This window comes from Chlorocebus sabaeus, chromosome 12, assembly GCF_047675955.1.
Source record: "Chlorocebus sabaeus isolate Y175 chromosome 12, mChlSab1.0.hap1, whole genome shotgun sequence".
In the NCBI taxonomy this organism is placed as follows: Eukaryota; Metazoa; Chordata; class Mammalia; order Primates; family Cercopithecidae; genus Chlorocebus; species Chlorocebus sabaeus.
In genome coordinates this window covers 101,027,092-101,044,151 of record NC_132915.1, presented here as the reverse complement: position 1 = coordinate 101,044,151, position 17,060 = coordinate 101,027,092, and the positions used below count along the sequence as shown (strand labels likewise).

The following is a 17,060-nucleotide window of genomic DNA, read 5'->3' as shown; positions in this document are numbered from 1 at the left end:
TCACTCCCTAAATCCTTATAGTTCTAACGTGTTCCATGCATAAGTTCTAATACTCATTCTCATCTTCTGAATGCTATAGTGTGTGCTTTTTCATAAAGCTGATGATAATTAAATTTCCAGGCTATTTTTTTTTTTAGTTTGGTGTTTGTAGGCGAATCCAACTATTTATATTGGTTAGGACTTTTCAGTTGCTAATAACAAAAAGCTACTTCAAGGAGGGCTTTCAAGAAGTATAACTCTGCCTTATGAATGGCTTGAAACCAGAAGGAAAGGCTCTCATGACTTCCCCCATCTTGTCTTGGCTTCTTTCTGCCCATGTGCTCTCTCTGTCCTCCCTTCCTATACCCTACCTCAGCAACTTCTTCTTCTTCTCTGGTGCAGAGTTATTCATTCAACAAATATTTATTATTAAAAAATAATAAATTATTCCTTCAACAAATAGTGAACAAGACAAAGTCCTTGTCTTCAGGGGGCTTATATTCAATTGAGGATAAACAGTAAACATAATATGCCAGAATGGATAAATGGCATGGAGAAGAATATAGCCAGGTAAGGGGAATAAGGAATGCTAGGCAGAGAATTTTGCTATTTTGTGTAGGGTGGCCAAGGAAGGCCTCATTAGGAAGGTACTGTTTGAGCAGAGATCTAAAGGAAGTGGAGGAGTGAGTCATGCAGATATCAGGGGATGAGTGTTCTAAGAGGAGGAAATAGCAAGTGCAAAGACTCTGAGGCAGAAATGTACCTGGTGTATTCAAAAAATAGAATAGCAAGGAAGAATGCCTGTTGGTTAGAGCACAGTAAGCATGGGAAGAGTGGGATCAGAGAAGTCAGTAGTGGGGTTCCTAGTCATGGACGGTCTGGTAAGGAATTGTATTTTTTCTCTGAGGTGAATTGATCAGCATAGTGATGTGATATGTGACTTCTTTTCCCCCAGTTAAATTTCCTTAAAAAAAAAAACTTTATTGTAGAAAATTTCAGACGTAAACAGAAGTAAAGAGAATGGTTTAGTGAACTCCCTTCACTCATCTGCCAGCTTCAACAATGATCAGTACATGGCTGGTCCTGTTTAATGTATACATTTTACTACCGGCCCTCCCAGATGATTTTTAAGCAAATTCCAGCTACTATATAATTTCATACCTAAATACTTTGTATTTCTAACACATAATAAAACTATGTATTTTTAACACATAATAAAACTTTATAATATTATAAAGAAATTTTTTTTTTTTTTTTTTGAGACAGAGTCTTGCTCTGTTGCCCAGGCTGGAGTGCAGTGGCGTGATCTCGGCTCACTGCAAGCTCTGCCTCCTGCTTCAGCCTCCTGAGTAGCCAGGACTACAGGCGCTGCCACCACGCCCAGCTGATTTTTTGTATTTTTAGTAGAGACAGGGTTTCACTGTGTTAGCCAGGATGGTCTCGATCTCCTGACCTTGTGATCTGCCCACCTCGGCCTCCCAAAGTGCTGGGATTACAGACGTGAGCCACCATGCCCTGTCAGAAAAAAAATTTTTGTTTTGAAGCAGGGTCTTGCACTTTGACCGGGGCTAGAATGCAGTGGCATGAACATGGCTCACTACAACCTCAACCTCCTGGGCTCAAGCGTTTCTTCCTCCTCAGCCTCACAAGCAGCTGGGACTACAGGCACAAGTCACCATTCCTGGCTAATTTTTGCATTTTTTGTAGAGATGGGATTTGGCTGGTCTTGAACTCCTGGGCTCAAGTGATCTGCCCATGTTGGCCTCCTAAAGTGCTGGAATTATAGTTGTGAGCCACAGTGCCTGGCCAAGAAATACTTATTTAATATTATTAAATATCCAATTATTGTTCATTATTTCCAAATCATCTCAAATTTTTCTTTTTCCCCTATTGGTTTGTTCATGTTTGGTTCTAAGATCCATCTACTACTTTGGTTAATGTCTCATTTTTTAATCTATAGCTTCTCTTTCACTTTTTTTCTTATAATTTATTTGTTGAAGAAATTGGGTCATTTGCTGAGTAACAAAGTTATTTAAAATAATTCCCCTCTTTGTGGTTAATCTGCCAAGTCATTATTATACTTAGGTTCATTTATTTCATTTTGCCTTTGTTTTTAGAGGTTACACTTTTAATTTTCTTTTATAATTATTTAAAATGGCTTCAAAGTCAAAAACATAAAGCAAGATAAAGTCAGAGAAATCTAGCTTCACCTTCTGTTCCCTTCACTCTTTTATAGTCATTTTTAAAACGGTTTTTTGTCCCTTTAAAACTATATATAAGCATATTTATGTTTATATCCCCCTTTTTTAGATTAAAGATAACATAATATACATACTGTTTTGTACAATATGTAATTTTTTTCATTTAGTAATATATTCTGAGGATTTTTCTGGAGCAATATATAGAGATAAGCTTCATTCCATTTTACAGCTGCATACTACTCTATGATACAGATGTACCAGTGCCAACCCATGCCCCAGTCAGGGATGTTTGATTGTTTGTAGGCTTTTGCAAATGGCACTGCAGGGAATAGTTTTATGCATATTTTTAAAGATTTTGTTTTACTAATGTATCTAAGTGGTATTGTTGGGTCACAGGGTAAATGAAGATATGATTTTCCTTGATCTTCTGAATTCCCTTTCATAGGACTTTTGCTGTTACCCACCGGTAACATACAGAGTGTCTATGTCCTCAGAGCCTCAAACTTTTAGATTTTTGCCAATCTGGTGAAATGTAGTTTTAATTTGCATGTCTCTTATGAATGTGGTTGAGAATCTTTCCATTTAAGAGCTGTTTACATTTCTTTTTCTGTGAACATTTCATATTTTTTGTCTTATTTTTCTATCTGTGTTGTTCAGTGTCTTCTTTACTTTCAGAATATTTGTATATTAGGAATATTGACCTTTATTCTTTCCTAATTTATCATTTGTCTTTTTACTTTTTTCCCATACAAAAGTGTTTTCTTTTTATGTGGTCAGATTTATCAAGTTTTCTCCTCATTCTGAAGTTTGTAACTTGTATTTTAAAAGACTCATATTGGCGGCTATGTCAGGAAGAAACAAGCGTCAGGATGGAGTAGGCAAGGGCAGAAACAGTAAAGCGGGTTTGAAGGTGATGATGATAATACAGTGGTGCTAGCGGTTGCCACGGTTCTGAATAGCTTTTGAAGTATTGGTTGATGGGTAGGATGTAGGATGTGAGAAGTCAGGATGACTCCCAAGTTTTTGGCCTATCAGAACTGAATTGCCATTAACTGAGGAGACTGTGGGAATGGGAGCTTCGGGGAAAGATCAAGAGTTTAGTTACGGATAGGTAACACTTGAGGTGCTTGGTGGGCATCCAAGTGAAAGTGTCCAGTAGAAAGTTGGATGTCTATAATTTCAGGGAGTGTTTAGGGTTAAAAATAACCATTGAGAGTTAGTAGCATATACAGGATATTTACTTGGGGTTTCCCTTTTTATTTATTTACTTTTTTTGAGGTATGCTTTACATATAGTGAAATGTACAGCTATTAAATGTACAGCTCAATGACTTTTGACAGATATATACATTTATATAACTAGCATCCCAGACAAGTATAGAGCAATTCTGTCACCCCAAAGAAGTTCCCTTGTGCTCCTTTTTAGTCATTCCACTCCCCAGAGGCAAGCATTGTTTTGATTTATGTCACCACAATTTAGTTTTGCCCCTTATCGATGGTATTTAAAAGGATATGACTGGATGAGATCACCAGTGGTGTGAATGTAGATTGAGAAGAGGTCCAAGTGCTGTGCCTTGGGAAATACCAGTGATTCAAGGGGGAAATGAGATGAATCAGCAGAGGGACCAAGAAGGAGTAGCCTGAGAGACAGTATAAAAGCCAGATAGAGTGGAGTCCTGGGGAGCAAGTGAAAAAAATGTTAAAACAGGAGGGAGTGATGAACCGTGTCAAATGCTGCCAAGACATCTTGTAAGATGAGGATTAAAAATTGACCAACAGATTTAGCAACAAAGGGATCATTGGTGACTTCGATGAAAGCTGCTTTGGTGGAGTAGCGTGACCTGAATATGCCTGCTTGGAGTAGATTTGATTGAATGGAAGTGGAGGTACTGGACAGAAAGAATATAGATGACATTTTAAGAAGGAAAAAAATATGGTAGTAACCAGAAGGGAGGGAGTATGGGATAGAGAGCAGATTTTTTTTTTTTTTTACGAGCAGTGTTTCAGTACTGTGTGCCAATGTGCCTAATTCAGTAAGAGAAAAAGTGACAATGGAAGAGAGAGAGAAGAGAATTGCTGGAGAGCTGTTCATGAGTTGGCAAGAGGGATGGGATCTAGTGCACAAGGAAGGGCTGGCTTAAGGTAAGGGCAGAGGGAGTTCATCCATGGTAATAGGAGGACAGGCAGATAGAAGAGCAGATGAGAGCATGCAAAAGTTCTTTTTGGTTGTTTCTGTTCTCCAAGCCTCGACAAAGGAGGAAGAGGGGAGGAGACGTTAGGTTGGGGAGAGAGGTCTGAGTGTGAATATCTGAGAATGAAAGGGTTAATCATAGCATCACCTTGCACCGAACCCTGTTGGTAACAGCTGTGTGAAGTCTATACATTACTTAAGTTTGGGATTCCTCAGTTTCTTCATGGAGCTAGTAGTAACATCTCTCTTAGTATCTGTGAAGACTGTGACTGTGCCAGGTGAGGAAAATACCTAGTATTGATCCTGGCTCATAACAGATGCTTAATAAAGGATCATTTCTTTCCCAGTTATAACCATGAAACTGGTCATAGATTCAGGTAGAAAAGTACTTCCTATATTTAAAATATTACTTTTAATCAAATTACAGTCTAATTCTCTTCAAATCTGTGTTTAATATGTTGATTATGTCGAACTCCTGTGCTCAAGTGATCCTCCCACCTTGCCTTTCTAAAGTGCTAGGATTACAGGTTTGAGCCATGGTGCCCAGCTGCAGTTACATTTTTTTTGAAAGTTCTAAGTGACTGTTACAGAGTTCTGTTCTCTCTCGGTTTAATTTGACAATGCTAAAGTGGAATGGGGTTGAACATGTTTATTGCAGATTTTAAAGTCTCAGATTGATTTATTTTAAAACTTTAAGTGTGGACATTTCCTGATAGTCACTTATCATCTAGCTACCACCAATTGATTTAGAGAATTAAATGATCTTTGAAAAGATACGAAACTTGTCTTGGTTCACTAATGAATAAGAACTGACGATTCAGATTTAATAATAATCTGAATTATTTCAATCATTCATTCATGCAACAAAATTTATTGAGTTAGTCTTACCTTGTTCATTAGTGCCCTAATGTATAAGAACCTTGGTCAGGTGCAAATTCTAGTTCTGTTACTTATTAGCTGTGTGGTCCAGGGCTAATCAGAATATTCTAAGCTTGTTTCCACATTGACAAATCTGAGATAATGCTAGTATCTACCTCAGAGGCTTGTTATGAGGATTAAATGAGATATATTGAATTGCTAAATAAATGTTAGCTACTGTTACTACACTTGATCTTAGCCAAAAGGCCAAGAAGCAATAAATGTTAGCTACTGTTACTATAAATATCCTTTCTTTTTTTCTCCTCTTCATCTTTGGCGTCAAGAGTTTGTGCAAGGTGCAACTGGAGAGTGTTAGAGGATTAATATGTAGATCTTGACCTTGAAGAACTAGAATTCCAAAATCACATAATATTAGAGGCAGGAGAGATCTTTGAGATTATCTAGTTTGACAAGCCCAGAGAGATTTAGAGAAGTGTTCACTATCACATAGCTTGCTGTTAGCAAAGCCGGGCCAAAGCTTAGGTCTCCTGGCTGTGAGTGCTCTTCTTATAAAATGGCTCCGTTGTTGCTTTGTCTGATTCTCCCCCCTCCCTTAACCCCTTCTCCTTCCAAATTGACTATCCTGGCCTGCACGTTTTTCTGTGCTCTGCCTTTTCAGTGCACAGTATATTGTGGGGCTTTCTGCATACGTCCGACCTGAACATGCCTCTGGATGCTTTTTCCTTCAGGTTCTAAGGAAGACTTTTTAGGGAAGGTGGACAAGTTGTCTCTGTGTAATCACAGGATGTTTTTCTTCCTCTTGTGTCACAGCCCAGGAGTTAAAGTCACTGTTTGAAAAAAAGTCTCTCAAAGAGAAGCCTCCAATTTCTGGAAAGCAGTCAATATTATCTGTACGCCTAGAACAGTGCCCTCTGCAGCTGAATAACCCCTTTAACGAGTATTCCAAATTTGATGGCAAGGTAAGTAAAAATGAGACTTTGTCCCTTTAAGTAAAACTGTAATTGAGTGGAGTTGTTGTTGGTATTATTATTAGATTTAGGGTTTCAGAAATGCTTCATAGAATGTCAGTTGACAGTTACAGAATGTCACTCCACATTTTCTTAGACTGTTGATGTAAAGGTATGAATTTAGGTTCAGTATTGTTTCCACAGTAATATATTTGGGAGGATTAAAACAAAAACAGTCCTGTGCTCTCTCATTCTCTTGTTTCTCTGTGTATAGATATCTCAGGACTGTTGTATTTTAATCCTCCCAAATGTATATATACATATATATGTATAGTATATATATATGTTTATAGGTGTATATATATTTATATATATGATAGAAAGAGGAGGGGGAGGAAGGGAGAGAGAAATATATATGTGTATATTTTTAATCTGTTTTATCTCCTAAGTATACTTGAGAAGTTGGATTAGTTAGATTGTGATTAATCAAGTTCTAATTGTGTTGGGAAAGCCTTGAAAGTGGTTCTGGGAGGCAGTTTGCATTGTCTTGGCTGATTCTTTATTATAATTGTAGAAATTGTTGAGATCTGAGCTTTCAGAATCCTAGGCTATTGCTTGCACTTCAGTATTTCACTGTAGGGGGATCTTGACACTTGCTATGGAGGCTAACTTTGTTTTTTGCCTGTTTGTGCTAACAGTTTGCTGTTATAAAATGGAAGTGTGTTTGTTTTCCTTTTAGAAATATGGTCACTATTTCAGGTGGATCCTAGTTTCATGTGCAGCACCCCTTCCCCCAACCCGTGCCTTCTTGTGTCTCTGTACTGACCTGAGCAGGGCCTTGTTCAGAAGACAGCAGCGGTTGATTTTTGTATTTATTGCCATGATGTTTGCTGTCTGGTAGTGTTGTGGAGTGCTGAGTGATAGCTCTTTGCCTGGAGGTGTCATGTATAATCTGTCTTATTTCAATGCCATTGCAGTTAATAAACATACAGCTTTTTGCTTCTGCTTGAATTTTATTTATTTATTTATTTTTTCATGAGCTGGTTCTGTCAGTTGTCCTCTTTGAGCAGAGATGTTTTCTCTTCGAAAGACTTTTACTTCCTACATTTCAGCAGGTTTCCATAGGTTTAAGTAAGCATGTGTGGCCATCGGCACATGAGGTTATTGATGTTTCCGGGAGAGAAGAGCAAAAACTAGAAACAAAATGCATAAATAATATAAAGATCCTAATATGCTCAGGAAGTTTCCTCCAAAAAACACCTGAGAGCACTTTTAGTAAGTTACAGACTGTATTGATGTAAAGCTTCTCTTTCTCCAGTTTTGTGGAATGTAGCACAGAGAAAGGAGTTCTCCCAGGGGACAGGAATATCAGCCTCTGGAAAATGGCAAGTTGGACTATATAGGATTTAAAAAAAAATACTACAATGGATACATTTAGACATGTGAGAAGTTATTGTTGGGATTAGGGTAAGCATTTGGAATTTATTTGCTTCCATTGCGTGATACCATCTCATTGTTTGAGGATGTAATTTCTGGAATAGTTAATGTGTGATAATGTGTTTATATATATATAAAAAAAGCACAGATCTTTTAAAATACTCTAGAATTCTCTTTATACCATAGACTTTATTGTTAATTACTTAGGTTTGGATTTGTCACAAGGTTGTGAACTCTGCTTGGTGTGTATATATCTAACTACTGAAGTACCAGCAGGAAAATAAAAAGTAAACCATTTCCTTAGTCACAAAGGAATTATTCTCGCTAGATGTGTGTTTACACTGAAGACTCTCAATGCTTTTGTCATAGCAAGACCATTTGTAATCCACAAAGGATGTGAGTGCAGAGCAATCACCATTATGCATTGATTAAGAAAGATTTAGATATTGATAAGTCTATCTTATGTGATGCTATTATATTATTATCTTACATATTACAATTGCTAAAATACAATTAAACCCTTGTTCTCATCTATTAATATTGATGCATTTGGCAGATATGTAATGAAAATGGCTAATATTTGAAGGATATTGTACTGTACATATTAAATTAGTCTTTCTTTATCTTTGTGAAATGCATCAATATGATATACAATGACATCTTAATGATTAATAGAGAATTATACTTGAGTCAAGCCTTTTTGTAACCTAGAAATTAAAATGACTATTCAAATAACACCTCAAAATGATCAAATTAGCATTTTGTGATTGCATAATAATGGGATTGTAGTAGTTATAACAGCACCATGGCTGCCTCTAGAGTTAAGATCATGTCAACCCCTTGATAATAAAGCCTTTTCTGTGAGAGTCGACTCTAATAATTTCCAGATTGATTCTTCCCATAAATCATCTGACATTCAGCACTAAATTTTTGTTACTGTTGTAACTTAAAATTATTTTATTTTTATTCGGCTCATATTTAAGAAATGAAATGAGTGTCTTGTTTTAATGATTCACTGTCTTATCATTGGAACGCCATGCTTTTTGCCTCAAGTATAAGGGTTTGCTACGTATTTTGATACTCCTATTTTTTTTTTCCACAAAGGTTTGTTAAAGCCTCTAAAATATGTACAGTTTTTTTCCCTCCTACAAATATTCACAATGCTTTTCTTGGGAATAACTCTTGCCTTATTTACATAATTAACTGAGTTGCTTAGGTCTCCTGGGCAAATAGTACATAATTGGGGAGAGAAGGGGACAGGGAAGAGTTTGGGGTCTAATTAAATATGCTAAAAAACTACTTAATTATATATTTTCTCAAGAGACTAACTGCTGTGAAATCCTTCTTAAGATTAGTGTTAGATTTGAAGAAAAGATTTTGCTTTTGCCATGGCTTTACTGTTACATTTTAGTCAAGCAGGCACATCTAGTGTTCTTAACAGTTTGTGCCAACTGGATTGTTGGTTTTAATGATTCTAAGGGTGAGCCTCACTTAACTATTGTTCTAAATTAAAGTGAATATTTCCAAGTAATTTTTGGTTCCTGTAGCTGGTTAATAATTTTATAAAAAGCTTTTTTAAATTGTGGTTAGCTAATAATTTTTTAAGGCATGAAACTGAGAGGGAAAGGCTGTACTTAGGCATATGTGCCTTGTAATTTTGACAATTTTGGGGGTCAGGTGTATCATGTTGATACTATTTCTTTAGCATGTTGGTGATGCTGTCTGTGATCTCTTTTAGAGTCTGCATTATCAATAACTGTTTACTGATCATTTGAAAAAAGTTCAAGGTTGATTGCCAAGCAGTTTTAGGGCATGCTTTGGTCAGACCCGCAAAACCAGCCTCAAGTATCTGCCTGAATTCTTAAGCATTGTTGAGAATGGAACCCCTGAATAGCCTCATTAACAACACAAAACCTCTATTCTAGAGGTTGAGACAATTGGAAAACTTCTTGTGCCAGTCCTGATTTCACTGGATGTGGGAGCTGTTGGTTGTGACAGGAGGTTGCTTTGAGGTGATCTGGGAGTGGGCTTTGCTGAGAGGCAGTAGACATTCAGTACTGATTTAAGTGCCTCAAAATATGTGGATTTTCTGCCCTGTTTCTCCACCTGTTTCACATTAGGTTATGTTTTAAGAAGGAAATCTAACCCTATCCATTTATGCCGTATCACTTTCTTGAGACTCTTTTGCTAGCACATTATCACTATTCTGGTCAAATTACATTTGCAGATATTATCCTTAGTAGACCATCAGAAGTTCAAGTACCCATTTCCTGTCAATACAGTTACTAATAAAAAAAGAAGCCGGGGGGGGGGGGGTGCTGGGGAACTGATTAGCAAGTTGTGTCATCTCAGTCAGTTTTTTTCACCTCTGAAAGGAGATGAGTGTGAGTTCCTCACAAGGCTCCTGAGACCATGAAATAGGATAATGCTAGGATGAAGCATCTAGCACAGTGAGAGGCAGCATCATTTAGTAAAGCGACCTATTCTGTAGTAAAGCCTCAGTTCGAATCCCCGTGTCTCCACTTTTGGTGTGACATCAGGCTAGCTACTTAACCTCATGAAGCTTGGGGTTCAGGATACACTACCCCAGAATGTGGCACCTTGGAACACTGAGTATCATAAGCTGAAGGAACTTGAGAAATGGCGGGAATAACTCTGATCTTCCCCTGCCCATCTCCCCTAAGCAGGTCACAAGGCCCTCATGTGAGATGTGTTCTCCCTCTGCCTGGAGGAAAGGAGCATCCTCATCTCCGAAGATGAATCTTAAAGAACAGGCTTTGCTAAATTTCCCCGCAGTTGACAACACTTACTTCCTACCTTCATCCTGTTATATTTTCCACATGACTCTCCACTTTTCGTCAGACTTAATGTAAAAACTCTCAGATTTAACCAACAGTTTCTTGGGTCTTTTCTTATGAAGGCTCTATGCCATGTAAAATTTAGGTTAAATAAATTTGTGTGCTTGTCTTTTGTTACTCTGTTTCTTGTTACAGGGGCCTCAGCCAAGCATTTACAAGGGTAGAAGGAAAAAATGTTTCTTCTCTACAAGTTCCAGTCCTGATAGGTGAAAGAAATGATGACTGTGTATCTTCCCCAGGAGGATGAAATGAGCAGGATGTGTAGCACATAGGGAACAAATATTCCACTTCTGCTGCTTTCTCTTTGTAAAGGGGTGACACGGCACTGACGATGGGACAGTGACCATGTCTCTCTCACGTACTTCATTATGTGGTTGACAGTACTGAGTGAGAGGGAATGTGTTTGTAAAAGCCGGGATTTTAGAATAGTGTCTTAAAGAAGAAGTACAGCAGAGTGGGGGTGAAAACGGTCTGCACGTTGAAGTTCAGGGAATCCAGTGGGGTTCTCGTCCTCCACTAGAAAGATTGAGACAAGTAATTACTTCCTTTGGGTGGGTGGGGGAATGGCTATTTTTTTTTTAAACCTTGGGTGAGAAAATTGTTCAATATTGGTGATTGCTTGGCAGTTTCTAAAATGTTAAATATCCTACTTTTTGGGCCTAGCTAAATACTATTTTCTAAATATAAGGGGAATCTTTGACTTGACAAGTGCTTGAAAGAACAAACCAGTTCTGGTTCATATAGACAACTGTGACTTTGATTGTGTTAACTTGTTAGAAAGTAACCATTGCTCAGTTAGAAACTGTTTTAACAGGGAAGCTGCAGAGAGCATGGGGGAAGGGATAATTCATGAGTGCTAATTGCTTGGCTGTTAATTTTCATAAGTGTTGATAGAAGCAGTTCCTTAAATTAAACTTTGTTTAAAATGTATCAGGGGAAATATTCCACAATGTCGAGCCTGAAGTGAAAATTAATATGAATGCTGTGGCAATTAACACATACTGGTTAATAGCTTTTAGCAGCATTTTGGGATGATAGTCCTTAAATACATTTTTGCATGCTGCTCTTGTTTCAGCATTGTTCCAGTCTATGTCTGGATAATTATGAACAAATGTTTTCTACAATCATTGGCATTAAATAGCTCTCTTCAAAGAAAGTCACTTAAAACTTTTCAGAAAAGCATGAAGCCACCGAGAAATGTTGCAAACTCAGAAAAGGTCAGCGAATTGAAATCATGTAAAAAGAAAAATTGCCCTTAGCGGAAAAGGCACCTCATCTGAACTTGGAAAATGTGCTATTCTTGTGGGAATGGTCCCTTCTAATATGTTAAACTACGTTTGCTTCTGGATCTCTTTCCAAAAAAAAAAAAAATGTAGCCTGGGCTTTTTAGTGTTGGCTATGTTTCTAGAAGGCAGCTTTTACTTAATGCTGCCTGAGCTGAGGCACTGGCCTTGAGCCTAAGGGTCTTCTGGCCTTACTTCCTTCTCCTTTACCCTCACCCCCTACCCAGCTGGTGGGGGTGCGGGGGTAACCATGAATGAAGAAAGAAGTTGGCTGCATAATACTGAAAGTCCACCCCTGCTCCTTTCAGTAAGAGTTCTCCAGGACTTTGCTTGCTTAGTGCCCAGTAAGAAACAAATCTAGAGTGACTATATTTTGAATTAGGAGCTATTTGTCTCACTTGTTCAGTGGCTTCATGTACATGCTTTTGTTTTGTTTTGTTTTGAGACAGAGTCTCTTTCTGTTGCCCAGGCTGGAGTGCAGTGGCACCATCTCAGTTCACTGCAGCCCCTGCTTCCCAGGTTCAAGTGATTCTCCTGCCTCAGCCTCCCGAGTAGCTGGGATTACAGGTACCAGCCAACACACCCAGCTAATTTTTAAATTTTTAATAGAGATGGGGTTTCACCATGTTGGCCAGGCTGGTCTCAAACTCCTGACCTCAGGTGATCTGCCCGTCTTGGCCTTCCAAAGTGCTGGGATTACAGGTGTGAGCCACTGCACCCAATCTACATACTTCTTTAAAGAAAAGTCTCAACATGATTTTAGCAGTTATTCTCTTGGCTACTTATCTCTGTGACTGTATTTTGCTAGTCTTCCTTTCATAGATCAGTTTTTGTTAGTCTCTTTCTAAAAGAAGATGGAGATTAGATATTCACTACCTTTTACATATTCCGGTATATGGTATAGAAGGATTGCTGGGCATAGTGGCTCATGCCTGTAACCCCAGGATGTTGGGAGGCTGAGGCGGAAGGATCACTTGAGCCTAGGAGGTTGAGACTGCAGTGAGCTGTGATTGCACCACTGCACTCCAGCCTAGGTGACAGAGCAAGATGGTGTCTGAAAAAGAAGGATCAACTTCATTAAAGACATCTCTTTGTGAGATTATTTCCCCCTTACCATTATATTATCTCTCTCCTGTTGCTTCATGTTATACTGAAAATCCCAAGGGAAGACATTGGGATTTTTGTCTTGATGGTCAGTTCATAATGAGTTAAACAGGAGTCACAACAAAATTTTTTGGCATTTTACTCTAAAGTTAAATCCTCTATGCTGAGTTCTTAAAACTAACTTCTTCCACTCTGAGCTCTCTGTCTAGGCCTCATTTCTGCAGTTAGCTGTGAACCTTGCCAGTCTGTGGTGGCTTCCTTTGTTGTGGAGCCATCTTCTGAAAATTCCATGAGGTAGAATTCACCATGGGTTTAAGGCTTTTCGAAGGAAGGCAGACTCTTGCCGTGGAAAGAACATATTTGTCAGGCTTGGGTTAAAATCTTTTGATCTGAGAGCTAAAGGATGAGTAAGAACTAGTTAAGAACAGGCGGAGGAAAAAGGAGGAACAGAAGGTCTGAGGCAAGTGGAATTTGGCAATTTTGAGGAACCAAAAGAAAGTTATGTGACAGGAGCCCTAGGGTGAAATAGATGGTAGTGAAAGGTGAAGCTCTGGGGGAAGACCAGGTGTGACTGGTAGAGGTGTTCTCTTTAACCTAATGGCACGGGGAAGCCTTGAACAAGGATTTAAATGCGGAGGTGAGGTCATCAAATCTGTTTTGAAAAGACCCCTGGGGCTGTGCTGCCGAGTATATCCCTGAGAAGGATTTGGGAGGATAGAGAGAGTAATCAAGACATTTTTTGCAGTGCTCTGGGTGAGAGAGGAGTAACTTGGGCTTGCTTGTTAGGATGAAGATGGAGTGAATGAATTCAAGAGATGTTTAGTAATAGGCAAAAGTGGTTGGATTTGATGATGTATGTAAGGAACAGGGTTAGAGGGGGGTTTGAAGGATGATTTCCTGGTCTGTGTCTGGCTTGTGGAGCTGGATGGATAATGAGACCATCCCTGAATTTGGAAGCCCTGAAAGAGGGCCAAAGATGAGGTGGACATTCCCATTGGCAGCTGTTTTGGACTTGCTGACCACAGATCATAGTCTGTTACCGTGTCCTTGAAGACACTATACATGTTTTTGGGAGGTGGGATATACCCTACTTGTCTGGTTTGTGTCTGGGGAATCTGAGGCAGTGCTCTCTGAGGTGAGAGTGGAACAAGAAGCCTCTTCTTTGTTCTTGCTTGTCAGCCAGCCTTGGAACTGGCTAAGGAATTGCCTTTAGACGTTAGTCACCTTCCAGATACTTCCTCTCCCATCAGTCACTTCCTCTCAGATGACAGGGATGTGCGCTCAGATGCCCAGCCCGACTCACCAGGCCATTCAGAGGAGAAAACGACAGGATAATTTTATTCTTTTATTTTCAAGAGAGTAATTTTAAAGAGGCAGATGTCAGGTGTCATTTAAGACATGTTGATTGTAATTCTTGGAGGTTAGGGGACTAAGAAGTAAACAACATGGACATATTTTTGTTACAATGAGATTACTGTTATCGTACTACCTTCTCACTACCTGATCAATTACCAGGTTAGTAGAGGGAATCTGGTTGGAATGAATATCAAGCACTGAGGTCTAGCCCAGGAGACAATCCTTTATGGAGGGTACTAGGGATGGTGTGATTTTACATTCAGCCTTCTCATCATGGAGTACTTTGCTCTGTGTGATTTGCCGTGGAGAGATTGTCTTCTCCCTCAAAGAATGAGACCCTGATTTTACTATCTGGAAGACCTCTATCCAGAGAAATCAAATGACAGCCTAGGGTCACCTAGCTGGGCATGGAATCCAGATGTTTTTCTCAGAGGTTTTTATTTTCTTCTTTTCTTTCTTTCTTTCTTTTTTTTTTTTTGGAGGTGGAGTCTCACTCTGTCGCCCAGGCTGGAGTGCAGTGGTGCAATCTTGACTGACTGTAACCTCTGCCTCCCGGGTTTAAGTGATTTTCCTGCCTCAGCCTCCCAAGTAGCTGGGATTACAGGTGTGCACCACCATGCCTGGCTAATTTTTGTATTTTTAGTAGAGGCAGGGTTTCACCATGTTGGTCAGGCTGGTCTCCAACTCCTGACCAGGTAAGCAGCCCGCCTTGGCCTCCCAAAGTGCTGGGATTACAGGTGTGAACCACTGTGCCGGGCGGAGATTTTTATTTTCATTAATGACATTCATACTCACAAAATGGAAACTTGATTTCCAGGACTACTAGGCCATGTGGTAGAAGGAACACTGACAGAGAATCAGAAGACTTGAGTGTTAGTCCTGGCCATGCAGTTCTTTCTTTCTGATGTAGAACAAGTCATCTCTCATCTCTGAGCCTTGATTTCTGCATGTTTAGAACCAGGAACGTGGCTTAGATGACCTTGGATTCTTTTTGGCTTTAAGATTCCAGAGTTTTGTGATTAGGGAGGTTATTGACATCAGTGAGATGTAGGGAGGTACAGATGGGAAAACTACAACTTTTGAAGAGTTAATCTTTTATATATACATTGGAACTTCCCTCTTAATTATCCTAACAGAACAGTGATCTAGGGAGTGTTAGCTCCAGGTGAGGGAACAGGCTGAGAGAGAGAAAGTGACATGCTCCAGGATTCCCCATTAGTGTGTGGCAGAGCTGATATTCAGCTCCTTTTTCTCCTATTCCAGTACCACAGCTCTTTTTCCTAGACTCTTGCAGTCATTGTTAGGCGAAAACAAAAACAGTTAATGTTTGAAATTTTTTAAAATTTAAAAACAAAAGGTTTTCCTTTACCAGTGGACTTGAAACCTGACAGACTGGTTTAGATCTTTTTATCAGTTATATGGGTTGGGCAAGTTACTGCATCTTGTAAGCCTTAACTTCCTTACATGTTAAAAAAAAAAAAAAAAAAAAAAAGATATTGGGATTGGGGAAGGGGAATGCTTTCAAAACGTAGAATCTGGTGTGTGTCTCGCAAATGTTTGTCTATTTCATTGATTTTCCTGGTGTGCAGAGTGGATTCGTTCATACATCTTTATCCATTGAATACGTTATTTAAAAGGGAACCAAACTGTACTGGCTCATTTCAAACATTTATTGCATACCAGCCCTGTACCATGCACTGATAAATAAGATGGGGCTAACTGCCCTCGGGGAACTTAAAGACAAGAGCGGCCATATGGCCATCAAGTGGAGAAACTATACTTCACATGAATGATCGTGCCCAGTGCTGAGGACTATGACAGTGGTCCATGACATTAGGTGCACCTGACCGAGCAGAGGAACAGAACCACGAGCAACAAACCAGAGAGCAAATGTGATGGTCACTGTAGATAAATAGTAGGTGAATACTGTCTACTGCTTGGATCTCAGCCGGTTTCTTATACTTGGTGTGTTTGTCCAAATTTCAGTTGTATTCCTACAGGCCAGGGAATTCAGCTTTGGTCACTCTTCTTTTTTTTTTTTGAAATAAATTTATTTTATTTTATTTTATTTTTATTATTATTATACTTTAAGTTCTAGGGTACATGAGCATATCGTGCAGGTTTGTTACATATGTATACTTGTGCCATGTTGCTGTGCTGCACCCATCAACTCGTCAGCACCCATCAACTCATCATTTACATCAGGTATAACTCCCAGTGCAATCCCTCCCCCCTCCCCCCTCCCCATGATAGGCCCCGGTGTGTGATGTTCCCCTTCCCAAGTCCAAGTGATCTCATTGTTCAGTTCCCACCTATAAGTGAGAACATGCGATGTTTGGTTTTCTGTTCTTGTAATAGTTTGCTAAGAATGGTGGTTTCCAGCTGCATCCATGTCCCTACAAAGGACACAAACTCATCCTTTTTTATGGCTGCATAGTATTCCATGGTGTATATGTGCCACATTTTCTTAATCCAGTCTGCCACTGATGGACATTTGGGTTGGTTCCAAGTCTTTGCTATTGTGAATAGTGCCGCAATAAACATACGTGTGCATGTGTCTTTATAGCAGCATGATTTATAATCCTTTGGGTATATACCCAGTAATGGGATGGCTGGGTCATATGGTACATCTAGTTCTAGATCCTTGAGGAATCGCCATACCGTTTTCCATAATGGTTGAACTAGTTTACAATCCCACCAACAGTGTAAAAGTGTTCCTATTTCTCTACATCCTCTCCAGCACCTGTTGTTTCCTGACTTTTTGATGATTGCCATTCTAACTGGTGTGAGATGGTATCTCATTGTGGTTTTGATTTGCATTTCTCT

The 17,060-nt window shown here is 39.2% G+C and overlaps 1 protein-coding gene and 1 pseudogene across 7 annotated transcripts in view; one reads left to right on the top strand and one right to left on the bottom strand.

The window, feature by feature from the left end:
- MAPKAP1 (MAPK associated protein 1) overlaps positions 1-17,060 on the top strand; it is a 273,571-nt gene that overhangs the window by 46,271 nt on the left and 210,240 nt on the right. For 6 of the 7 annotated variants that reach the window (XM_008006232.3, XM_008006231.3, XM_008006238.3 and 3 more), the window contains one exon: positions 6,060-6,208. The exons of the other annotated variant lie outside the window; for it this stretch is intronic. In XM_008006232.3, the coding sequence (XP_008004423.1) occupies positions 6,060-6,208 (149 nt within the window). The remainder of the gene's footprint in view (positions 1-6,059; positions 6,209-17,060) is intronic. 7 annotated transcript variants of the gene reach the window in all.
- On the bottom strand, positions 5,330-5,507 carry LOC119622359 (U2 spliceosomal RNA; annotated as a pseudogene).